We start from the raw sequence: 26,113 nt of genomic DNA on the forward strand, positions 1-26,113 counted from the left end.
CTAATGATTTTTTTTTTTTCAAAGCTTGACTGGTGCTCATACAGGCTAAGACTTCTTCATTCTTCCAGGCCCTTTTAAGATTTTGATTTAAGTCCCTGTGATCAGGTTGGTGGTTTTAGCATATGTATTGGATGGCTATTTCTGGTTCTGTGCTGAGTAATGGTGTTTTATTGTGCTGGTTTTGTATGTGGTTTTATTGTGGATTTTTATGTAGTATATTCTCCCTGTTGTGTTGCTATTTTTTAATTTTAAAGGGGGTGGGGGGGACTTCATCTGGCTAGTGGCCTGAATCCTGGGTTTCCCTGCTCCCAGTTGGCCACTCTTTACAGGTATAATAATAATTTACAATAACAATAACAATAAGGTATTATTATTACCCCACCCATCTGGCTGGGCCTCCCCAGCCACTCTGGGCAGCTTCCAACAAAATATTAAAATACAGTAATGCATCAAACATTAAAAGCTTCCCTAAACAGGGCTGCCTTCAGATGTCTTCTAAAAGTCTGGTAGTTGTTGTTCTCTTTGACATCTGATGGGATGGCATTCCACAGGGCGGGTGCCACTACCAAGAAGGCCCTCTGCCTGGTTCCCTGAAACTTGGGAAAGGAAGGGAAATTAATAGCACAGCTGGATTCAATGGGCTTTCTAGGCCCTAATTTGCTGCAGTGCAGTCAATCCCAGCACCAGTGGCCTTGTTCACATTGCCATTCAGCTGATTGCTGGTGACATCAAATCTACCATGCTTCTGAAGAATCAGGAGTGCACTTTAAGGCTCCTGACTGTGTGTGGGCCAAATCTACCTGTTCCACTCCTTATGTCACATATGTTGTCAGATGTGGGGTAGGTGGATGTCATACCCTCCAACATTTCTCTGATGAAAATAGGGACATCCTATTCTTATTTTACTTTTTATATACCCTACCCATCTGACTGGGTTTCCTCAGCCACTCTGGGCAGTTTCCAACATATATAAGAATAATAATAATAATAATAATAATAATAATAATAATAAAACATTAAACATTTTTTAAAAAACTTCCCTATACAGGGCTGCCTTCAGATGGGTTGGATAACTCCATACCCTCCAACATTTCGCCAGTGAAAATAGACATGTCCTGAGGAAAAGTAGGACATTCCAGGATCAAGTCAGAAACTGGGATGGCTTCTGTAAATCCAGGAATGTCACTGGAAAATAGTGACATGTGGAGGGTCTGCGTTGTGGTTTTGAGGAAACTGCCTTGAAGGCCTTATTAGGCTTCAGGGCCAGAGGTTCCATTTATTTGGCATCTCATAAGTACAAATAATAAATGCTGTGCTGGATTTAACAATGCCAGTTAATTTACAGCGGTGGGAAAATAACCATAGTTTACTGCTGAAGAAAAGCATGGATACTGACTGATGAAACCGAAGGAGATCCTTAAGCGGTCTTTGGATTACAACCTATTTAGGCATTACACACAGGATGGAGGTAGGGTTTCTGTAGGAATAAGAGAAAATTACCATCTTTAGTGGCATGTCCTTGGAGGACGAGGGAACGTCGTTCAGCTGGATGTGATTCGTTGGCCTTAGTTCAGATACCTCTGATGCCGCTTCCAGCTGCAATAAAGTACTGCTTGTCTGAAGTGTATAATCTTGATGTGAACAAAAAACTGAAACAAAAATAGGCATACTGTCATTAGATTAAATGTATGTACTGACAGATCTGTAATACATATTAGGTTTATGTCTCTAGCTAAATCAATTTTCACTTACCCTTATAAACCATGAAAAATTAGAACCAAAATACTGTTAAATAAAACCTGTGTGGAGACATTTACAAGCCAAATATGCTGGTAGTATGTTATCTTTGCATATTAAATTATGGCTGGCACATGGACACAGAATGCTTGGCCGACCTTACTTTTTCCTGTAACAAGGGAGTTTGCTGACAATGGTCTTTTTCTTGGCATATCTTCCAACAAAATTTTGAGACCGAAGATACAGCAGGATCCTAATCTCAGGGTTTGTTTGTTTTTAAGATAGAAAATCGAAATACTCAAACTCAAATTCATATCTGAGTATTTTTACATGTCTAGCTGTGGATATATATTTTTAAATAAAGCTAATCTAAGAATAATTAAAGGGAAAGTGTATTGATAAAGTGTTCCCTATACATTCTGTATTCAGTGATGTAATTTTACAAATACTTTACCGTATTTTTCGCCCTATAGGGCACACCGGCCCATAGAGCGCACCTAGTTTTTTTGGGGGGGGGGAATAAAGAAAAAAAATTATTCCCCCCCAGGCGCGGGGCTGGGGCGGGGGAAGCCCCAGCTTCCCCCGACCCCAGCACCCAGAACAGGCTGCTATCCACAAGCCTTGGGAGCCTGGCAGGAACTCCCGCAGGCTCTCCAGGCTTGCGGATATCTGTCCGAAGCCCGGGGCGCGCTGCTCAGCACGCCCCAGGCTTCGGGGTGCAGGCTGCTATCTGCAAGCCTAGGGAGCCCGGCGGGAACTCCCGCAGGCTCCCAAGGCTTGCGGATAGCTTCCTGAAGCCTGGAGAGCAAGAGGGGGTGGTGCGCACCGACCCCTCTTGCTCTACAGGCATCAGCGAAAGTCTGCATTCGCCCCATAGGACGCACACACATTTCCCCTTCATTTTTGGAGGGGAAAAAGTGCGTCCTATAGGGTGAAAAATACAGTAATTTTAATCCAATATTTGTAAGTAATATTTACTTTCTTGGTCTCGTGCTCATTTTTATGTTGTTTTTTGTCCCCATGTCAAAATGCAAATATTATTTTTTTGGGTTATTATACTGATGGCTGTCAAGTGTTTCCATCTTTAAGGTCGTGCCGTGCTCCAGTATTACATAGAGTGGTTTCAAGACCTACCAAAAAGGATCAGGTAGAAGTTGTGTTTCAGATGTGTAAAAGCCAAAGACATTTGTTGTCAAAAAACTTGTGAAGAATTATAGAAAAAATAATAGACACTATTTTATTAATCAGTAACCCGTATGCAGTAACTTGTTAATAGCAACAACAAATCCATGTACTACCTTTCTTTGTTACTTGTATGATGGAGTCATCGTGTGATTCCTGGGTTGGGGTACAATCCTGGTCTCTGGGGTCAGGCTCTGCCTCCAAATACCTGCATGTTTGCATGGTCATCATGAAGAATGGCTCGTGCCCAAGCTTCCATGCAACTGGGACACTCAGTTCTATGTAACTGTGTGATAGTATTTATTTAATATATCTATAAATAAATGAAAAGTCTCTCTTTTTCACCTTAATGAACTCTCTTCACTACTTCTCCTAACTACAGTGGTTCCTCGGTTTAAGAACAGTCCAGTTTAAGAACAATTTGGTTTACAGACTCCACGAAACCGGAAGTAGTGTCCCGATTTGAGAATTTTTTTTTTTTTTAAATAAATATTTATTCCGATTTGAGAATTTTACCTCGGTCTAAGAACAGAAGCCAAACGGTGGAAGGGCACCGGCAGTGGGAGGCCTCATTAGGGAAAGTGCGCCTCAATTTAAGAACTGTTTTGGTTTAAGAATGGACTTCCGGAATGGATTACCGTAAGTTCTTAAACCGAGGTATGACTGTACTTTGCAATGCTCTTGTTCATCACGTGACATTCCTTGCCAGCATTCTAAAAATACCAGGGTATTACAGTAAGGGGGCCAGCATTACTGCACTGGCATCTTCTGTATGCAGAAGATCCTGCCTCTTAGGTTGCATGTCAGTGCTGAAGCTTTCTAAGGATTTAGAGCTGAAGCATGCAATCCAAAGTGCCATTGGATGTGACTCTCTTGTGGACCGTATGATTTCACAATGCAGGTGGGGGGAATCATATGTACAAAACATCATGACAGGGTCAAAGAGCAGGCTGGCTCCATTGGAAAGTAAGAGAATAACGAGGAGGTGAAATTGTCCTTGACAACTGAAGTAAACAGAGATGTAGAAGTGAATGTGAGGAACTCCAGACAAAGTTGACACAGCTAATTGAGTCCCAGGGTATATGGTCTGAAGGCACATGAGCCCACCATCTTGCTGAAACTTAAGTGGGTGTGATTTTTCTGGGTGTGAGTTTCTGGATGGGTGACTAACTTGGGAACAACATGTAGACTGCCATAGGTTCTGTGACAGAACAGAGACAGGATATAAATGTAAGAAAAGAAAAGAAACAAATAATGAACTGATACACCACGTAGCAGCTGATTACAAAAAGTGAAAATCCTTGAATGTGTTTACACTTTAAATGTCTTGGAATGCAATCCTAGCCCTACTTACCTGGGGTACTGACTAATGCATAGATTGTGTTGTTACTACTTAAAGAGGAGGAAAAGAATTCCAGCCACCGAGTTTAGTCAATCCAGCTAAGGATTGGCTAGTGTTGCCAAGGCGTTTGCGTGTGGCATTTTTATGCTTTTCTTCCTACCGTGTTTTCCCCTTCTGAAAACACTTACTCAGTACTGGTGCAAAAGCAAAGTATCTCTGCCCCTGGCATAATTGCAGCATAGGGTAGCTCCATAAGAGGCAGATCTATGAATCATCATCAGTAAGTCTCTACTTCAAATCTCATATTAGCTGGGGACTCGGTACGTAGATGTAGACAAGCCACACTCTTTCAGCCTTAGCCCCACATCTGGGAATTGGGTACGGGGACCATAACACTAACCAACCATCCAGGGTTGTTAGAATTATAACCAGAGAGCGTGTGAGAAAGTCTTTGAACACCAGAAAGTGTTATATGAATCCCAAGTATTGTATTTTTTTATTATGGTATTCCACAGAGTTATTCTGCTTTCTGCAGTCTGGTTTGCTTGCAAAATGGAGAGGAACATAAGGAATCACTTATTGTTGATTGTCAGCTGAAAGCTTGGGGACCTCTGCAATTGAGCATCAACAAAAGCTGAACTGAATTTAACATACTTGGCCGGACTTGTATCCATAGGAAAGAGGCCATATTCATTTCCTTGAAGTTTACTCCCTATTAATTGGTCCCCAAAGAGATAATTATCTCGATGCATGTTCCAAAATAAAATACCCCATCTATTTAAACACCTTCAGCATTGATGGAGTTTCTCTTTTTTGTCACTTCATTCATCAGTAAAGTCTGGAGGAAAAGATCCACAGTCTTCTTTGGGATACTCAGTTTTAAGAACATGACATTTTTAGCACTGATCAATCAATCAATCAATCAATCAATCCTGGAGCACAAAGTTTTCTTGTAATAATGCTTGCCCTACAAAACTACCACAGCCTTAATAAAAGGCCATTACTCATGAGATGTTTTCAACTGTGGTTTAAGTAATCTGAGTACAATGTGCATTGTGTTAGGGATTATAAGTCTGCATGTATGTTTTCAAATGCACCTTTCACAATATACTTAGTCAAAAAAGCAGAAAGGACCAGGCACCCCACCCCCATTTTCTTTGAGTTCTTTAATGTGAAAAACCACAGCCTACCTCGTTTCAAAAATGTGTGTGCCCTCTGCATCTGGTAGAGTCTATGCGCATTTTGTACTTGGGAACCCATAAGTGTAAAGTGTCTCTTGTAAGGAGCGTCCCTTAAAGAAGTTTAATAAAACGGCCTGGAACAGGGGACACAGAGAGAGAGTGAAGCAGTGTGAAGTGAGGACATACATTTCCACAAAACAGAAGGAGTGACAAGCACATTAATATAGATGCATAAGGAAGTGAGAAACTTCAAATTGTGTTAAGCATCTATTGCTGTCCTTCAGCCTCTTCAATCTGGCTTTAAGTCCTTGCTCTTGGCAGTACTTCAGGAGGATTAATAAGGCTTCTAGTTAAAATCAGGCTTTTTGACTTCACTAAGCTTGGAGATGGGTTACAATATGAACACAGTTTATTGGGCATTGCACCAGCAAAGGCCCGAAGTCAAATGCTCTAGGAAACCACAGACCATGGTGTTCTTCTCCAGTGAACAGCATACTGCAAATGACTTTTCCTCCTAACAGTGGGTGGTATCTTAAGGTTTATGAAATTGAAAGCTATTTTACACCTTCTCTAAATATAACGTTTTTGAGACGAAGTTGGGGGGGGGGGGAAGGTTTGCACCTTGTGGTTTTTTCTGTGCTTGAAACAGATTCTGAATAAGTAGCAATAGATCATGACTGCTAAGGGTAAAAAAAGAGAAATCACTTATTGCAAAGCATCAGGGTTAATGTTTTCAGACCACTATGTCAATCTGGATGACAGCTTTAAAGGAAATAAATTATAGCATGACTGGGAGTTGAATGTTTAGTCTGAAAACAGACATGGCTGCGGCTGCATTTTTAGCCTTTGTGGGCTCAGCAAAGGACCCTTTTGTCGGCTTTTAGCCATGCAAAAGGGTTGGCAGATTGAAGCATGTGATATTTTGCTGGCTTTGCCTTGATGTTTTGCAGAGAGTGCTTTTTCTCGTGGAAGGAGACGTGTTGGGAAAGGGAAACTAAACCCAAAGATGTTCATCTTCTCGTATAAGCACGAGAGCTGCTGTGGAACTTACTGAGATTTGGAATGGGTTTTTGCACAGACCTTTGCAATGTTCTGCTAGCAGCTTCTTTCTGCCTGCCAAGAGTTCTTTGGATCCCACCTATTATGTTGGAAGGAAGGCATTTCTGAGTTCTGCCTCTAAAAACTCAGTTTGAAGCTGAAGGGAAAACTTGTATGATGCTGGCCCAGCAAGGAATGGTGTTCCTCTTGCACACTGATGAAATTAAGAGGGTGTTTTTTGGGGGTGGGGAGTGTAATTGAAATTATGTATTTATTTTGATCCAGTTGTCTGAGAAACGTTAAGTGGTAGCACAATGCGTATCATGAGGGCAACAGATGGGATCACCAAGGACACAGGGACCCTTTGCAGGGCGCATATTTTGCCCTTCCATATGAGTGAAAATTGGGCACCCATCGTTTTCTTTTGTTCCCTACCCACTACAACCATCAGATTCACACACCAAATGCAGGGGCAGTTCATAAACATCTGGTTTTGGTTGACTGTGAGTTCCAAAAAGAGGAGACATAGGAGAGTACGCACCAACTTTCATACTGCTATGTTTATATGTGCATGTTAATTACCAAAGTTACTATTCCTGGGTAAAGAAAATGATTGTGAATGGGGTGGGGGTGGGGAGGCTTGTGCTGAATGAGTAGCTGAGAAAAGACTTTGTCTCTTACTGGCACATACTGCATAAGTATTGCTCGCTATTGGTAACATTTGCTGCTTGCATCTACCTGCACACTGTTGAGAAGTGTCTGCAATTACTTTCACAGGGAGAGTCACCCCTGAGCAGCTCAGCTCACATATCCAGCTCTTCAAAAAGAAATTTGAGGCCATTGAGAACCATTGTGGGCTTCTGCAGATTGCGTTGGCTGTTGTGCAGACACTGAAACACCCTCAGAGTGCCAAATGGGACAATTTCCTAGCCTTTGAAAGGCTACTTGTGCAGGTAAGATATAATGTGAGATTTTTATGTCCCTCCTTCTTTCCTCCAAGAAGTTAACATTGGTACTTTTTAGGTAGGCCACCATCAAGATTCTAGCCAGGCCCCAGCCTTTGCTTCCATTAAAATCTGTAGATTATGCTCTAAACTGAACTTTCTTAAGTTTCCTTGAACTGATTAGAACAGTTAAGCATGTGCTTAAGTCTCACCCATGTAATCAGAACAACTGAGGCTGTAATCCTATAGAACTGACCTATAGATCTTTGAACTGACAAGAGCTTACTATCGAGGAAACATACATAGGATCAAACTTTTTAAAAAGTTGCCCAGCTTTGGCAAGATTGTGCCAATTGTATATAAAATATGGTTATACCACTTGTAATTTTATTTGAATAAAAAAAAAGGAAATACAGGCTCAGCACTGTGTGCAAAGTCTGCTGAGAAAACAACAGCACTGTGTTGAACTAAGTTCCGAGTGAAGGAAAAAAATGCAGAAGAAGAAAAAGGGCAGAAGGCAAGCAAACATTTTAAAATATACATTTTGATGGTTAGTTGTTACCAAGTCCTTTCTTAATCATACCCATCTCAGAATTTATACCCATTGCCTCCTAACCTTTATAATAGGTTTGGAATTGGAGCCAAAGCAAACTTTCCTCTCTGGCATTATAATTGTTTCCTAAGTACACATTCATTTGCTGCAGTCAAATGACAATTATTTTGAATTGCATTATCCACAAGGCTTGCAATTTTCTGAACTAGGACACACAGCCCTATTTCTAGCAGGCGGTGGGTTGTGAGGAGGGAAACTGTGGACCTAAGGGAAAACAAATCTGAGTTTCTAAGTTCAATGCTCGCAACACATGGCTGTCCTTAGGGAAAGAATCATAGCTTCATTGCAGAGGCTCAGAACCTGGCCTCTCCAGGTAGACCTGAGAAAGTCCGCTCTCCTGAAACCATAGACAGTCTCTGGCAGTCAGTGTAGACAGTACTGAACTCGATAGTCCACTGGCATGATTCCAGCATAAGGAAACTTCCTATGTACTGAATCATAATACATGATGCCAGCTTTCCTTTCTTTAGTCATTTAGTCGTGTCCAACTCTTCGTGACCCCATGGACCAGAGCACGCCAGGCACTCCTGTCTTCCACTGCCTCCCGCAGTTTGGTCAAACTCATGCTGGTAGCTTCGAGAACACTATCCAACCATCTCGTCCTCTGTCGCCCACTTCTCCTTGTGCCCTCCATCTTTCCCAACATCAGGGTCTTTTCCAGGGAGTCTTCTCTTCTCATGAGGTGGCCAAAATATTGGAGCCTCAGCTTCAGGATCTGTCCTTCCAGTGAGCACTCAGGGCTGATTTCCTTAAGAATGGATAGGTTTAATCTTCTTGCAGTCCATGGGACTCTCAAGAGTCTCCTCCAGCACCATAATTCAAAAGCATCAATTCTTCGGCGATCAGCCTTCTTTATGGTCCAGCTCTCACTTCCATACATCACTACAGGGAAAACCATAGCTTTAACTATACGGACCTTTGTTGGCAAAGTGATGTCTCTGCTTTTTAGGATGCTGTCTAGCTTTCCAAGATGCTTCTTTTCTGCAAGGTGTAAAGGTCTGCTTAAAGTCAGAACTGTGTGATAAAGTCTCTGATACATTTCTCTCTCTGCTTAAGATTTTTTTAATACAATAAATTGCAAATCAACTGCACGGCGCTAAATGTTAGCTGCTGTTATATACTGGTACACCTAGATTAGTCTTTGTCCCTATAGTGCTCATGGGATTATAATTTTATAGGGCTGACCAGTATGTGCTTCCTGAACTTCCCAGCCCCATTCTCAGTCTGCAGATTTGGGAGAGACAATATGTGCTTTTGAGGGAGATGGGTTTAAAGAATATTCCTTTCTTTAGTGGGGGAATTATGCTAGAATTAAATGTTGCTCCTAGGGGCACTTCTGTCATCCCCCTCCCCCCACGTTAAACGTTTTAGAGCAGAGATAACATAAAATATCACAAAAGAACAGCTCAAAGCAATTAAATGGCTGTGTACCACCTCCTTTTAAGATGAGCCACCCACTAATTGGACCTTCATTTCCTCCAGATTAAGCCTCATCCAGTCCATTGTGGCCTGCAGACCTCTATTCAGCATGTCTGCAATGGATGAAAATTAGTAGAGTCACTCCAGCATATTGGTGACCCCCTGGATGTCTGCACTGTGTCATTTCATGTAAAAATCAAACATTGCAAACAAAGTAAAACCGTGTAGCACAAAGTCCACGGGGTACAACCATACCCTGTTTTCATCTCCAACAGTTTACCAGGCAAGAATGAAGGCATCGGAATGCTATGTCCTAACTTGCTCAGTTCTTATTCTGAACAGCTGATCCAGAAGCACACCATGGTCAATGGTGGTAGCGTCACTCAACTCCCAGTTCTTTTCCCACTAAAAGCTATCCAGCAAGTTGACCAAGGCTGTTTTGCTGGCAAAACAGAGATGGATGCCAGACTGAACTGCATCCAGATCATCCGTGTCATCCAAGAACAGCCACCACCATTCAAACACCTTGATTTATGACCTGTTGATAGATGTTGCAGACTTCTGGGTCCAGGGGTTATTTCTTAGGAATATCAGTTGTTAGCAGCAGGGACCACTATTAGCAGGGAACATGATGATCTGACTGAGAATCCTAACACAATGTCTCATGGGGAGACTTAAGTAAGGGACAAACGCATTTGCCCACTGATTTTTCCTCCATCTGTGGGCTCCTTCTCCTCTCATACACCATCTCCCGATGCATTTTATAGACTCTGCAGTTTTCTAGATTAGGGCTGCTGCAATAATCTGTGCTTCCTAAAACATAAACAGTGGTGCCTCGCAAGACGAAAATAATCCGTCTCTTCATCTAGCGGTTTTTTTCGTCTTGCGAAGCAACCCTATTAACGGCTTAGCGGATTAGCGCTATTAGCGGCTTAGCGGCTATTAAAGGCTTAGTGGCTTAGCGGCTAAGAGGCTATTAGCGGCTTAGAAAAAGGGGGGAAGTGAAAAAAATTGCAAGACTCATAAGACGTTTTCGTCTTGCGAAGCAAGCCCATAGGGAAATTCGTCTTGCGAAGTGCATCGAAAAACGGAAAACCCTTTCGTCTAGCGGGTTTTTCGTCTTGCGAGGCATTCGTCTTGCGGGGCACCACTGAACTTTCCGGAAAAAAATTCATAGCTCTCAATCAGGAATGGGCAGCCTGTGGCTCATGCAATTGACGTGTCGCACACACACCACGCAATATGCTAATGTGTTGATGTGTTGTGCACACAGCGTTCAGTGTGTGCGAGTGACGTGAGCACATTGTGCAGTGTGCACACATCACATGGCATGTGCACATCATGCACACGTCACCACAGAATATTGAGCTCTTTGTGCCAACTAATACCTCCTTGCTGATTATCTTGAATCACCCACTCAGCCAAATTCCAGCATATGGGAGAGAAACTAGATGTACTAAATAGCTTATATGGTGACCTATTTAATCTGATGTCTTGCAGAGAGAAAAAACATATTTTGTGCAGATAGACACTCTTAAAAGGCAAGGCATTTTAAGGATCGCCTTGAAAGAGAACCAGGTTTACACAAGTTGCAAATTGCTGAATATCTGCAAGGCATTTTTGAATGATTAGTATCACACATTGATATTACTATAGCCAACTTTAGAGGCACACCATCATCTTATAAGGAAGAGGCAAATGTGTGTCACATCTGGTGAACATCTAGAGACTTTCTGAAAAACATCATCACATTTTTGCGCTTGGAAGTATGCACTAATGCCCTTGAGTTAGCTTCTCCTGCTATGAATGTTTTGAAATTGCAAAACTTCCAAAGATAACAGGAACATGTTTCACATAATTGGGAGCGATTGCTTTGCGATGGATGTCCTCATGTGTTTTTGTATTCCAACGTTGGTTGACATTTCGTGCCTTGAAAATACATCATGGATGCCATTCTTGTGTTTGTGGAGGGACTTTAGCTGCTTTCCCTTTGACCCGAAGAGGAATCAGTTGAGCTAATACTCCAATCCAAAATTCATTGGGCAGGATCCAAAAGAGCTACTTCTGACCAGGCCCAAGGGTTTGCAGAAACCCAGTGGAGTTTTTGAGTCCTTTTCTTTCAATAGCTGACTCCATGCTGGACTTTTTACGGTTGCAGTTTCGAAAGCAGTTTGTTATGCCATATGGAAAGCTGGAGCGGGTGCTCCTGTTTTGAAGAAAAACAACCCTAATGCCCCCATTGAGTATACAGAACTATGCTCAAGAACTATACAATGATGATGATGATTCTGGCTATATTATGGGGGGCGGAATGTTTACCATAAAATCTAGATACTTGTTTTTTGCTTCTATAAACTCTAGATACAGATTATCTTCTTTTTGAGAAATGTTAACATTCTTGAAACTGATTGTACTATAGTTTTAAACAACTGCTTTTTCAACCCACAAGCAAAGTCAACTACCCAGGCCACAATCTTCATCTTATCTGCTCACCAAAAGAAAAATTGTTCCCTCCTGTATGTGTGCAGTCTATATGGAACAAAAAGAAGCAGCAGCAAAACTGCCCTTCAGGGCAGAATTTCATGGTTGTTCAACAGCTTTGAATGCAGGACTTGTGAGGCATTTGCAGGGTGGACTTGATCAGCAGTTGAAACACTTAACCACTCCCATAGATGTCTGTTCTCCTACTGATAGGACTGTTTCCCCTCCTTGCTTCCAGTTTCTGAGACCATGTAGAAATAAAATAATTTAATATGCCCACCACAGGGAGGAATTGGCAGGGGAGGAATGGTAGGCTGGAAAATGTTTTAAGCACCTCCTCTGTCCTGATAATTTCCCCCTACAGTTGATCCTTCAAACAGGGAACTCTGGGTTTTCCAGTAAAGTCTACTTTTGCCCTTAGACTGTGTCCTTTCTATTTTCATTTAAAGTCTGTACAGATATACAGTCTATCTATGTTCATTTACCCTGGCACTTCAATAGATTTTACAGATTTAACACTGCGAATTTCAGTCTGTTTAAAGTGATATATGTTTTCTTGTTCATTGTATTTGTTTTATGTTGCACACTACCCTGAAGTCTGACATGAGGAAGGGCTGTATAAAAGTGTTTTAACATGTATGATCTGTCTGCTTTGAAAAGGAGCTGAGCCCACAGTGGTGGGTCATTTCATGAGCATCTTTCTCAGCTTTGAAATGGGGCAGCTCCCCTATTGATGATTTTCAGTGATTACTACAAGGTAGCATTGAGAGTGTTTCAATATTAGAGAATGAAATGATTCTTGCTTGGCTAGAATTATCACAGCAACCAGGATAAGAAACATCACCATTGCTCTGAATAGATTTCATTTTCTTTTAGGGATGTCAGAACATAACCAAATCAGATAATTACATAGGATCATGAATTCATCTCATCCAGTACCTTGGCAGGGTTCACTTAGGAAGGAAAAAGAGGACTGAAACACTGCCTGTAAATACCGGTAGTTTTGAGGAGCCATGTAAAAGGCAAAATTAATCACTTTTGAATAGGTTTCCCTGCTCTTGAAATAGTTACTTTTGAGGACATTGAGAGAGAACATTTGGCTCAACTCTAGTTTTGATTACTTGGTTTTGATTCCTAACTGTTTTCATGGAAGAATGGCAGCAAAATTTGAGAACAGTGTACTTTCCCCTCATTCTTCTTCCTATTATGTAGAGCAAAGCTAAAGTTTGCCCTGATATCTGTTTACACTTTATCCTCAGGTGCAAGTAACACAATCTTATTTGGGCACGCAGAATGTGAAGCCAAAACTTAAAGCATGTTTGGTTGGTGTAGACTGACAAAGTAAGGACAGGGAAAAAATCTTGCTCCTGATTTAATAATAAACTTGAATTCCCTTTTGCAACATGACTTTTGACATAGCAAGAAGTCCAAAATGAAAACCAGAGTGGAGTGAACGTCTTGAAAGAAATGTGCCTTCAATTAGCCCTTGCAAAGGCGCTTTCTCTGGTAAAAAACTTCAGGTTGAAAAGTTCACGCACACGACTTCAGCTTGGTTCTTGCAGCTTATTTGGAATTTTGGGCTATTCAAGCATATATCTCTGTACAGTTAATGTCAGGGGCTCCCAGTAACATAACTTCAGTCAAACCAAACCATATTTCACCTTTCATTATCTCATTGAATATTTCAGTTTTGAGTTGCAAGACATCTCAAGATGCTAACCTCTCTCTTTCTCTCTCTATCCCTTTCACATTAATTATTTTTGTTGATCACATATAGACCTAACATATGTGCCAGACAGAAATGTAGAATAATGTCCATGTCCTAAAACTATTGTATTTTAAAAGATTTTTAAGCTATCAAATCTGCAGCAAGAATGCACATTTGCCAAGCAAGCTTTTCCTTCTAATTTTGGTTTATGCATGTAGGAAAACAGGAGTACAGAATATTGTGTTCATACTTGTTAACTATCCTTCTTGAGCCAGGCATCCTTGATGCCCGGTGCTAAGAAGTCTGGCCATGTAGGTTCAAGTATTTTCACCTGGAACTTTAAACCCTACATGGATAGGAAGAACTACACAACTGTGTATAAAAAAATGGGATTCAGGTTGTGCTTCCCAAAATGCAACGTTATTTCCAGCAAGACAGTTTAGAAACTGTGTGGTGTTTCAAAGGTAGCTTCCAATATGGCCTGGAGATCTGCTGTTCAAAGGGGAACTGGGAATCTGATTTCAGGCCATTGGTCTACTTAAGCCTACTTTTACTGTAGGTCTACACCTACTGACACTACCTCTCCAGGATTTCAGACATGGATCTCTCCAAGATCTACCTGGAGATGCTGGGATTAAACCTGGAACATTCTGGGGGTAAAGCAGATGATCTACTACCAAGCGACATCTGTTCCCCGACAAAAAAGTTAGTAAGCCCACTGGACAGGCATTTGGTTTATTAACAAAATGAAAATGGCACCCTTCATTACAAAGTAACCACATGACAGCTACAACATAATATCTGGAAACGTACATACAAACAAATCAGACCAAACACTTCTAGCAAAACTAAAATCTGGTATAAAACATTTACATATAAACAGCACAGCAGAGCAAACAGGCTAAGGCACTGGTTAAAATCAGAATGACTGAAGTACAGTTTACCTTGGAAGTCGAATGGGATCTATTCCTTCCAAAACGTTTGAAAACCAAATCGTGGCTTCTGATTGGCTGCAGGAATCCCCTGCAGCCAATCAGAAGCCGCTGAAACCTCATCGGATGTTTGGGTTCCAAAAGAACGTTCGCAAACTAGAACAATCACTTCCAGGTTTGTGGCGTTTGGGAGGCAAAACATCCGAGTTCCAGGGCGTTTGGGATCCAAGGTACAACTGTATCTCCAAATACCTGAAGAAGCAGGTATTTTTAGCCAGGCATTGGAAACTTGCTAATGTAGCCATCTGTACCTCCAACCACACTGTGCAGATGGAATAAAGAAGTAGAGCTTGCTGCCTGCATATTGAGGACACCAAGCCCTAAACCCCTGCTAACCACGCCCAACGTCTTCATGTAGATGTTAAATAGCACTGGAGAATTAATGGGAGTGAGGGAAGTCACTCACAACAAAACTTTTTAAGGGGAAACACAGGATACTGCACTCTCTAGAAACAGCCCTGCAGGTAGCAACAAAACCCTTGTATCACAACATCTCCATCTCCCAGTCCCAAAATGGATGAGATTATCAAGGAAGATCACTAGGGTCACAGTTTCCCTTTCTCTCAATATAGATCATCCACCAGAGAAGACTAAAGCCATCCCAGCTCTTTGGAACTGGGTCTAGATGGGGGGGGGAGGATATTGAAGGAGTAATATTCCTGAAAAGCTTGTCAGTATAGATGTAGAAGAATGTTCCCTGCCCACAGTGCGTTCCATCACTGTCACTTGCATTTCCTCTTCTGTTAATTGAGTTGGCCTCTGGGCATCCTCTCTGAAGGATTCATGCTCACTGATCAAGCTTGCATTTAAATTTCCAGGAAATGAAGCTAGATGCAAATGAACGTAGCAAATTCCATAAATAAATATAACAAATTGTGTGATTGCCAACCTTCTTGTTCTACATTTCCGATACAGATAAATGCCCCAAGGAAGATTTACCTTTGCAAATGTAAAAACATCTCTTCCCTGCTGCCTGCCTCCTCATCTTCCCCATGTTTGAAAAAATAAGTAAGAATTTTCTGGTGTAGGGAGATGTTATTTTGCTCTTTTGAATTAGATGTCTGAATGGAACTTCTTATTAAGCCCTGACCTTGGTGCCCCCCAAAGCAGCAAGAAAGATCCTTGTACGTAATAGCACTGCTCTGAGTTTTCATGAGACCGAATTATTGCTACAAATAAAGTACTGGAAGAAGGCACAAAAAATATTTACTGAACCTTCCTGCCTTCCACTTCTTCATTTGTTGCCAGCTTGATTGCAGCTGCTTAGACATTTTTAACTTGGAAGGGTATTTTCCATATATGATCTCAGCCAATGAGAAATCTTGTGTAGACCAGGGATGGGAAGGTCCTACAATTTTGTTGGACAGCAACTTATGTCAACCCTAATCAATGACCATGCTGGGTGGGAGAAACATGATTTGTTCCAGCAGGGGCAGATGAAGGTGTCCAATTGGAGGAAAGGGATAAAAATGTAAAATAATAATAAGCTAGAAGACTAGTGATGAGTTAGCATGTGATGTGGTCCCACAGTTGTAGTTAGATCAGATCCTTGATACTTTAACCCTCCTGCACAGCTCTCAAATACTTTGATAACTGAATGTTGCTTATATTAAATTTATAAATGCACACTGTAAAACAGGTTATTTTTTAAAACAACAACTCAACTTTTGTGTTTCCCTGATGGCCCGTTAGCCTATTTTTATACTCAATAAACATGAATGGGTGGGCTGGGGTTTGTGGTTTAATCATGTAACAGTTGTTCACTCTCCTTCCTCCTTTGCAAGCTTCAGAGAATCAGGGACTTGGGAAGAGATCCCATCAGCCAATTAGTGCTGCAGAAATTACGAACACTAAGCATTCTTGTTTGTGCTAAAACATATGCCCTTTGTCCATTATAGAGATGCATCAGATGACTGATTCTAGTGTCAAGTCCTGGCAATGAGGGTGTTGTTGTTGTTGTTGCTTCCCCAAAGGGAGTGAAAAGCATTTGAGATGGTGTTTTTCAGTGCGCCAGTTTGTTTCCTTGCTGAACACTTCTGCCAAGGGTTATGAAGCATAAAACCACACCATTGTTTGGAAGAAAACTGCCACAGTGTCTGTGCAGTGTTTTGCTCCATTTCCTTAAAGACTGCTCCCACCCCACAAGGACGAAGTATATTGTACCCTTATGTTTTCTAACTTTCAAAGCTTGTATCCCAGGTTGATTCACTGAATTGTTTTTCAGAGCATAGTTGGCTTATGCGTGAGTGTATGCATAGAATGACTAACCTCTGCTTTGCGCCTTAAGAATTAATAACCCTATTCCGTTTAAATGAAATGAGACTGAAGAGTGTTCTGCTGAAGTTCAGCATCAGTTTTGTTGTTTTCGTGAATTTTTTTTTACAAGATGAAACTCAGTACACAGGAATCTTGTCTCTTTCCTCCTTCCAACATATCTTACAGTTTAGCAACTTAGTGCAATACTGCCATCTTATGGTTTGGAAGGTAGAATGGTCTCTCAGACAAATTGTGTCTGCATACTCACACTTGCATTCAGAGAGAGAGAGAGAGAGAAAGAGGGAGATTTGAGGAGGTTAAAATTAACTAGCAGTTATTTCAGTTTCATGGTGCCACTCTTAACATAGCTTTCATTATGTTCCACATATTTGTGCAATGCACAAGAGTGTGCAACTAATTGCTTTGTGCTTGTCTTTTCCAATTAATCACTGCTGAAACAATAAGGAGCAGAATCTTAGGCGATACAAAGAATTGCAATTCGGTCTATCGTCTCCTGTGGTGGTTTTGTGTTTTGAACAGTAAGCACGAGTCTCTTAGTACAAAAATCCGTTGAACAGAATGTTTGTTGGCTTTCTTCCAAGTCAAATAAAGCCGCCTGCAAAATCTTCTCTCCGCTTTCGGTGCCGAGACAATAAAGCTCAGCCCTGTTTAAGGGTTTGAGAGTAATTTTGCATGTGCGAGTTGTTTCCTAGTGCTTTGTAAATTTCTGTATTTGGGATTGGGATTGTTTCATTTTTAACAGTAGTTGGTGACATTCTTGTTGGTAGGGCACCCTTTCTGCAATGGCATAACAAATCAAACTCCACTTATCACATGAATCATTGTTAAAGTCAGCAGTAATCCAGTGTGTAAAATCTACCCGTAAAAGCTGGGAGGAGGGAGTGAGGATCAAACCTGGAACACATTAAATTAGTTCCAGTATGTCCAGGGCAAGGCTCTGCATTGCTTGCTTAAGCAGGCAAAGCGGAAACAGGCAGTTTATAACAAGCAGTCTGGTTCAAGAACAGTGGGGTTCATTTGAAAAAGATTTATATCCCTCACTTACATAAACATTACAAATGCAGGCTGCAAGTAGGGAGGCAAATCTTTATCGAAATCTTTCTTAAGAACTTTTTCATTGTGAATAAAACGGACAGCATGTACTCTTGTTTGAAGATTCGCCAGTATTTGCACAATAATGTTTTTGGTGTTCTTGGCTAATTAAAACACTTTTCTTGTCTTCTTCTTCTTTTTTTTTTTTTTTTGCACAGCTATAGCAGACCACCTACCATTAATTTTCTTTTTTTGTTGAAAGCATTAGAATTTGACAGGAGCAGAGAAGCAGAGAACAGTCAGCAGATCTTCCTTGCTTTGATTGCTATACAGAAATTTCATTTTCAGTTTTAAGGGGGAAATAACTGTGGGGTCTTTGTCTGTCTATCCATCTGTCTGTCTCTCTCACCCACTCATACACACACACACACACACACACACCTATCTACCTAGTGAGCAAAATGTGGTAGATTTGTTTACTGTGACGTGACATTTTTAAAAACCCTAATAACTTGGGCTGTAAAATGTTAGGAGCCCATGTGTCTTTGGTTTTAATGCCACTCTCACTGTTGTGGGCACAGCCAAGTCTCTGTCCTGCAGCTTCCCATCTGTAATAAGGGGGATAACACTACCTACCACTTACCACATGTTTGTAAGAATTACTGGGAGAATTCTTGTGAACATTTTTAGCATACAGTATCACAATAACAGAGATCCTGCTAGGAGGCTTCTCCTTAAGGTAACAAATCCATGCATCAGTTATGCACCCGTTCTGTAACAATGCACAAAGCATTGGAACAGAATGGTAGACCAGAGAGATGTCCGGTTATTGCTTTGCCAGGATCTCTGAAGCAGGGACTTCTCCTTCATGCAAAGACAGGCTCTGGCAGATTGAGCAGATGAGACCAATCGTGGGGCCCTGCTGTCAAGAAGGTGGTTTCTGCATGTTCTGTAGGGGGAAGTGAGGGGTAGATGGGGTTTGTCAAGCTGGGAAGATAGCCCATCTAGGAGAAGGAAAGCTCTGATCCTAAATCTCTGCTTCCTTGCGGGATGTCTTCAGGAGCAGAAAAGGCTAAGGAGTAAACTCTACACAAATCCAGAGTGGAGTCCCTAAGGCAGTTAGATGGTATTTTATGTGCCTCCTCCTAACAACTACTGCAGCCAAGCTGGTGCCAAATGTATTGCTCTGCTTTTCTTTGCAACATACAGTGATCCCAAGAGCGGGGTCTTGTTGTCTGAGCAGCCTAGGACCTCCATACACACTGTCCAGGCTTGTGCCTTGGGGAAGTCGCTTTGGTGCCGCTAACATGTGGTTAGACTTCTCCCCCAGAGGCACACTCCATTGTTTCTCGAGACAGATGGGTGCCAACAACAGCAGCAGCAGCAGCAGCAACAACAACAACAGGGTACTTCAGGACACTTCTTCTAGATATAATAAGGAGAAAGGGGCAGTATTTCCTACTATAGAAGCCCACATTCATGATACCTATTTACTTTGCACCTCTACTGTGAACAGTATTTGAAAAAGTTGTTTACAGCAAGGTCAAAGTACATATAACACGTACCCTTTCAACACAGTGAGGTTTTTATCTTTCAAAATATCATAAAACTTTAAAATCTAATAAAACTTACTAGCATTAACTGAAATTCCCCAACAGGATGGTTAGTCCTATTAAGGCCCAAGGCCATGGACCACTGTTTGGCTGAAGTACAGTTGGATCAGTTGAGGATGGTGCTGCTCTGATCTGCTATTTTGGGCCCTCTTACATCACAGCTGATCCTTCCAAGTGGTCTCTCTGAAGCACAGGTCATTTGCATGTCCTCAGTCTTTCTCATGGTTAGTTCATGGTTAGTTTATGGCCTGGTTCACAGGATCAGTTCCTGATTTAATAAACCAGGACATGCACAACCTGCCCGTTGGTGGCTGGAGCTCTTTTGAGAGTGCTTCATTCTTCCCTTTTCAGGAGCAGCTGAACAAGCTGGGATTCAGCTCTTAACCATCGTTTCCTGTTACCTGTGAACCCAGAAACTGTGGTTAGTGGCTTACAAGTCAGGATGCTAAGCCAACTTTAAATTGTGGAACTGGATCAGAAGAAGTGAAATATTTTACTGCTGTTATTATCATTCGTGCGTAGTTCTGATATTTAATGTGGCTTTAAAACTTTTTTCAGTGTTGTAAAGCACTGTGGGAAGATGGTATGTTTTGAACAGCAACATATATATTTATTAAATACACATTAAAAAGTCACTAACCATGATTTACAGGTTTGCACATTCTTAGGAAGTTAGGGTTAAAAGCTGAATCCTCACTTATTTGTGTAAAGGGAAAAGGAAAAGCAGAAAAGAAGCTATATTTCAGTGCATACTACTCGTTCATACTGATCACCCATTGCTATTACTAAGGCTTCTGTGGTGGCTGAGGTTTGCAGTTTGAACTTGGTCATCGTTAACAGCTTCTTGGTTGAGAGTGCAGATGAGTAGACTTAAAAGCTCCAACTTTTGCAGATAATTCATGCTACAAAATCCAGGCTTCTTGTAAACCTTCTTAGGAGTGCTTTAAAGAAAAACAATGGCCAGCTTCTATTCCTGCTGACCCTACACTAAGCCAATCAATTGCAACAAAATACAGTGGTACCTCAGGTTAAGTACTTAATTCGTTCCAGAGGTCCGTTCTTAACCTGAAGCTGTTCTTAACCTGAAGCACCACTTTAGCTAATGGGACCTCCTGCTGCCGCCACACTGCCGGAGCCCAATTTCTGTTCTCATCCCGAAGCAAAGTTCTTAACCCGAGGTACTATTTCTGGGTTAGCGGAGTCTGTAACCTGAAGCATATGTAACCCAAGGTACCACTGTACCCATAACTTTATGTTTGGTTAATTTGCAAGTATGCTATAGTCACAAATATAACGACATGCTGCCCAGAAGAGCAACTTGGTGAATTCCACGTGTCCGTGAGAGTTTGGAAGATTTGGCATCTGGCAATTATAGGTATTTAATTTGTTATTAGGGGAGGGTCACTTGTTTTTAAGCCTTCCATTTATGGTGTAATAAAGTCAACAACAGAATCTTGACAGGTTCCACTGAGAAGAAACCAGAGCAATCAAGAAGCTTAAAGTTTAACGGAGGCAGGAAATTGCCACTCAGAAAGGAGAAGGAGGATGGGAAGGAGCATTGAGCAAAGAAAAGAAATGGGAAAGAGCTTTTGTTGCACTGATTTCTACAAAGTAGCTGGACAGTACTGGATAGTGCGGTCTAATCTGATGGAGGTCTTGTTGTCTCTACTTAACTGGTGGGTATTTGGGTACCTGTTTTAAGAGGGAGAAAATACATATATGTATACGTGTCATAAATCAAGCTTAGTTTAGAAGTAACAGGTTAATGTTGTTCACTAAAACCTGTTTTCAAAACAGGGATTAGAAAATAAAACCAACTTCACTTTTTAACTTTTCCCGATTGTTTCCCCCTGTTGCCTATTGAATACATGAAAAACCTGCCCTGTAAAGGACTGAAGGGGATCATCTGCTGCTGCCTAGCTTGTGTCTTCCTTTTCTGCCAACATGTATGCTACTAGTATGATACTGCAATAGAGTTTTCGGTTTCAGGGACATGTGGGTTGACTTTTACGGGTACTACCATTAGTGCCTTCCGTCCTCATCTTTCTCAGAGATTGCTTGATTCATTTTCCAACCCCAATTATGCTCAATGTGTCATTTGGTCATAAGGAAAATTCCAGTAACAAAGCATGTTCGGTCACCTTCAACAGGTGGAAAAGTCCCATCCTAGAATTTCTAGTCCTGAAACATCTCCTAAATTTTGGCATAATACTAACAGTTCCCGTAGATACCTCAGTGATTTGCCAGTAGATTATACAAATAATTTGTCTTCACGAAAATTAGCAGAAAAGGGGGAGAATTCTGAAATAAAGAGTTAGGCAAGGAGCATGTTCTTATTTGTTCCAGATATAGGCTGGACAACTTATTGAGAGCAAATTTATTTGTCATACAACTGTCCAGGGCCTGGAATGTTTGTTACAGCACAATCCAGTAAAGGTAAAGGGACCCCTGAGCATTAGGTCCAGTCGTTACCGACTCTGGGGTTGCGGTGCTCATCTTGCTTTATTGGCTGAGGGAGCCGGCGTACAGCTTCCGGGTCATGTGGCCAGAATGACTAAGCCGCTTCTGGCGAACCAAAGCAGCACATGGAAATGCCGTTTACCTTCCTGCCGGAGCGGTACCTATTTATCTACTTGCACTTTTCAAGTGCTTTCGAATTGCTAGGTTGGCAGGAGCAGGGACCGAGCAACGGGAGCTCACCCCATTGCGGGGATTCAAACCGCCGACCTTCTGATCGGCAAGTCCTAGGCTCTGTGGTTTCACCCACAACTGCTTCATACTCTATAATAATGTTGGTGTCAGAGTTATAAAACATGTGTGTTCAGGTATTGGTAGGCATTACAAACAAACCCTCCAGAAACATGCGAAGTTAAAGTGTGAATACTTTCTGTCTGACATTTCAAAATTGTTCACCTCACCCCACCCCCAATAAAAGTCAGAATGGTGGCACAGTTTTTACCACAGTTTTGAAAACTAGTAGGCCCAATGAGAGCCAGAAATTTATTGTGCATGTGCAAGTTCATAGCAGATTTGATCAAGGGAAGGATACCTTCTGTATGAACTCTGTGTTTAATAATATAAGGTTCTACACAAGTATAAAGGTTTGGGCTTTAAAAAAATGATTATGGCATTGATTTTCCCTCAGTTCTTTAATACATGACGTTAGATTTATGTGTAACATCTTGCAAAATAAAACTGTTTTCTTACTTTGGGAAATACATTTTTTCCCTTTATTCCCTCCAACCTGCCAAAACCCAAACTGGAGCAGTCAGCAAACTGATGTCACCGCTTTTTCTTCAGGGATAGTAGATTATTTCTTAGTTCCAGTTTAATACAAAACAGACTAGCGAGAAGAGAGAAGAAGACCAACCTCCTCCTTTCATGCTTGCCTTTGTATCATGCTAAAATAACCAAGTGACAATAAGTATAGAATGGTGGTAGAGAGTCATCTTGGTTGGGCCCACCTTGGCTAGTGTGACTGTTTTTATGGGGGTTTTCAGAAGCACAGAATTGACCCTTGTTTTATTATTTTTACTAGACCCCTTGATGATAGACAAACAAGGCTAACCTGAGGCCAACATAACCAGCAGGAAATTTGGGTCACGGGTAGTTACATTTTTAAAACTTGTTTTTGTTTTTCAGGGCTGTTCAATCAGTGTAATTGATTGATTTGTAACATCAGAGAGAGCTCCTAAATCATTTAGAGGTGCTGGTTAATGACAAGCTGCTATAGGATTTTGTTTTTGGCAAATTTCCAAGCTCTGTGGTGTTTGGATGTAGTCTGAAGAAGCTGGCTTGTTGCCTGTTTTCATATGTATCGCTGTCCAGTTGTAATATAAAACACCATCTTTAGACATGTCAGGTATATAATTATATAATTCTTATATCAGTAGGAACAACAATGCAAAACAAGAGAGAGTCAGGCGGCAGACTGGTGCTGGGAAGTAGTAATTTGTTTTATGAAGAGTTCCCCACTGCTTTTGAACATTGTCTTTCCTCAGGGTCTTCATGTGTTTATTCTCATGCATAAAAAATCAACTCTGCCAAAGAAAAAATTCTGGTGGTTTTTGACCTATGAGATTAATACCGCAATCCTGTACACCCTTACCTCTTGTTGAACTCAGTGAGACTAACTTTTGAGTAGACGTGCAAAGGATTGTGCTGTAAGGCACATGAAAACTCTGATCTATGGTTAAAATGTTTTTTACACTCTTCATCAAATTATTTTCCACTACCAGCCTGACGCCTGCTTCTTCCAGTTATTTTTCTAAACGAAACAGAAATTGTATGCCGATATTTATTATCATTATTTAATTTGTAATCTGTTCTACCTTTTATGCTTATGGCAGTTTGCACACTAGTTTTTAAAAGGCTCAAGTATTCAATAAAATAAAATATATTTTTAGAATGTGTGGCTTATCTATTTTATTTTTTTAAAAAAACTTTGGGTACAGAATCAGTAACCACTATGTACTGAAGCAATTTCCTGCAGACCCACCAAGTGTCCCTATTTTCCAAGGACAGTCCCAGATTTACATAAACTGCCCTGGTTTCTTATTTTATCCCAGAATGTCCCGCTTTTCCTTAGGACACCCCTGTTTTCCTCAGAGAACTGTTGGAGGGTATGGCGTTATACAACCCCCCAAGCCAAGGAGATGAGTAACTATACAACCTTTAGAAGACATCTGAAGGCAGCCCTGTAAAGGGAAGTTTTTTTTAATGTTTAATGTTTTATTATGAACCTAGAGTGGCTGGGACCACCCAATCAGATGGGTGGAATAATAATAATAATAATAATAATAATAATAATAATAATAATAATAATAATAGGGTGTCCCTATTTTCATGAAAGAAACTTTGGAGGGTATGTTCCTGTGCCCCAAGAAAGTCTGTCACTTTCATAAAATCCCACACTGAAACAGATCCAAGCAACTATCAAGTCACTTTGAGGGGAAGGGCAATAACTCATTGTAAATATCAGGGAGAAATTTGATTCACTTCTCATTTAAAGACGAACCTACTTAAGCTGTACTCTGTGAAACAATATGTGAACCACAATGCAGCCTTCCTTCAAATTCTTATAACGTGGTTTTTCCCCCAACCCCCTTTCTATTTGCAGAATATTGGGGAGTCAACATTACCTACTGTACTGAAACAATTGTTGCCTATCATCAAGTCTCATAAGAACAGGACAGATGATGATTATACCCCCGAAGACTTCCTTGTATTGCTGGTGTATATTTACTCCATAGTTGGGGAACTCAAAACTGGAAAAGAGTTGGATGAAGCTGAAAGAGAAGTGAAAGAGGCTCTCGTCCAATCTCTCTGTGACGAGCCTGAACTGCCTTTCCTATTGCAGAAAATAACAGGTAAGTGTAGATTCCCTTCCTCGTTCAAGGAGCAGGTCTGTTCGGACACTGTTTAAGCTATAGACTTCCATCAATTAAAAATAGATTAATTATTCCGAGGCTTTCAGGGTGCTGCTAATACCTGCTGCATGCTTTAACTATTTATTTATAAAATGCATTGCACACACATTTATTGAAGAGAATGAAATCCTATCCTAGCAAATTAAGTGCAATTCTATATGCATCTGTTGAGAAGTACCGGTAAGCCTCATTGAGTTCCATGGGACTTACTGCTAGGTAATTGCATGTAGAATTGCAGCCTAAACAATGTTGTATGTCCAGGGTTTTAGTGATGTATGGCATAGTAAATGATTTTCTGTGCTGGGCTAAAGTAGTAGGACTGTAGAGTTGAAATTGCCTAGCTGTAACTCATGCAAAGCTTGAAGGAAGGGGTGTTGCTTTGTAGTCAAATGTTTCTGGGCTGGGGAAAGTGTCCTCTGCTTTCTGTCAACTTTTCAGAAGTGCTGCAAAAAGGCCAGTGCGCCAGTTTAGAAGGTATTGCCAGAACTCCTGAATTGGCTCCATGATGTTGCCTACCAGCCATATCTAATTGGCTACACAGCCTTGTGATATCTTCAACATTCTTCAGGTGATCCCCAATTAGTTGGGATAATTCTTTTTATGAGAAAATGGTTTTAAAAGTAATGGCACTGAAGCAACTGTCACCCTATCAGTGTCCAAAATCTGAACAGGCATGAAAAGAGAATTTTAGTGCACTAAGTAAACTACTTTGTTCAGAAAGCGTTCATGTGTTTACATGTTGTGAAGCAGTAGAGATAACTAGGCTTTTTAAACAAAACACAGAAAAATTATATTTTTAACCACTCCCAATGATGTTGCTCACAATGATGTGACTACCCTTACCTCCTCAAACAAGTTTGCGCCATCAGGTAGGTAATAAACTACAAAAGTGTATCAAGGGATCTTCCTTCTCCGCTGCAATGTGTGGACCTCTTTGGTGGATAAAATATTTTAATTCCATGTTACCAAGGCCTCCACGTCTATCCACTTAGGTCAACACCTGTGATTCAGTTTCATTCGATGGGGAGTTAATATAGTCGTTTGGGATACATCCTATAACTTCCTGCTTTTTTTCCTATTAGTGTGGATTCTGTGGCTTAAAGGAAGCATTTGTAATTTGGTGTA

At 41.0% G+C, this 26,113-nt stretch overlaps 1 protein-coding gene across 2 annotated transcripts in view; it reads left to right on the top strand.

Moving 5' to 3' along the window:
* Window positions 1-26,113, top strand: part of SCFD2 (sec1 family domain containing 2) — a 155,475-nt gene that overhangs the window by 30,928 nt on the left and 98,434 nt on the right. For both annotated transcript variants that reach the window (XM_081875816.1, XM_081875817.1), the window contains exons 4-5: window positions 7,258-7,433; window positions 24,679-24,928. In XM_081875816.1, coding sequence (XP_081731942.1) covers window positions 7,258-7,433; window positions 24,679-24,928 — 426 coding nt within the window. The remainder of the gene's footprint in view (window positions 1-7,257; window positions 7,434-24,678; window positions 24,929-26,113) is intronic.

Source organism: Podarcis erhardii (assembly GCF_964252035.2).
Source record: "Podarcis erhardii genome assembly, chromosome: 9".
In the NCBI taxonomy this organism is placed as follows: domain Eukaryota; kingdom Metazoa; phylum Chordata; class Lepidosauria; order Squamata; family Lacertidae; genus Podarcis; species Podarcis erhardii.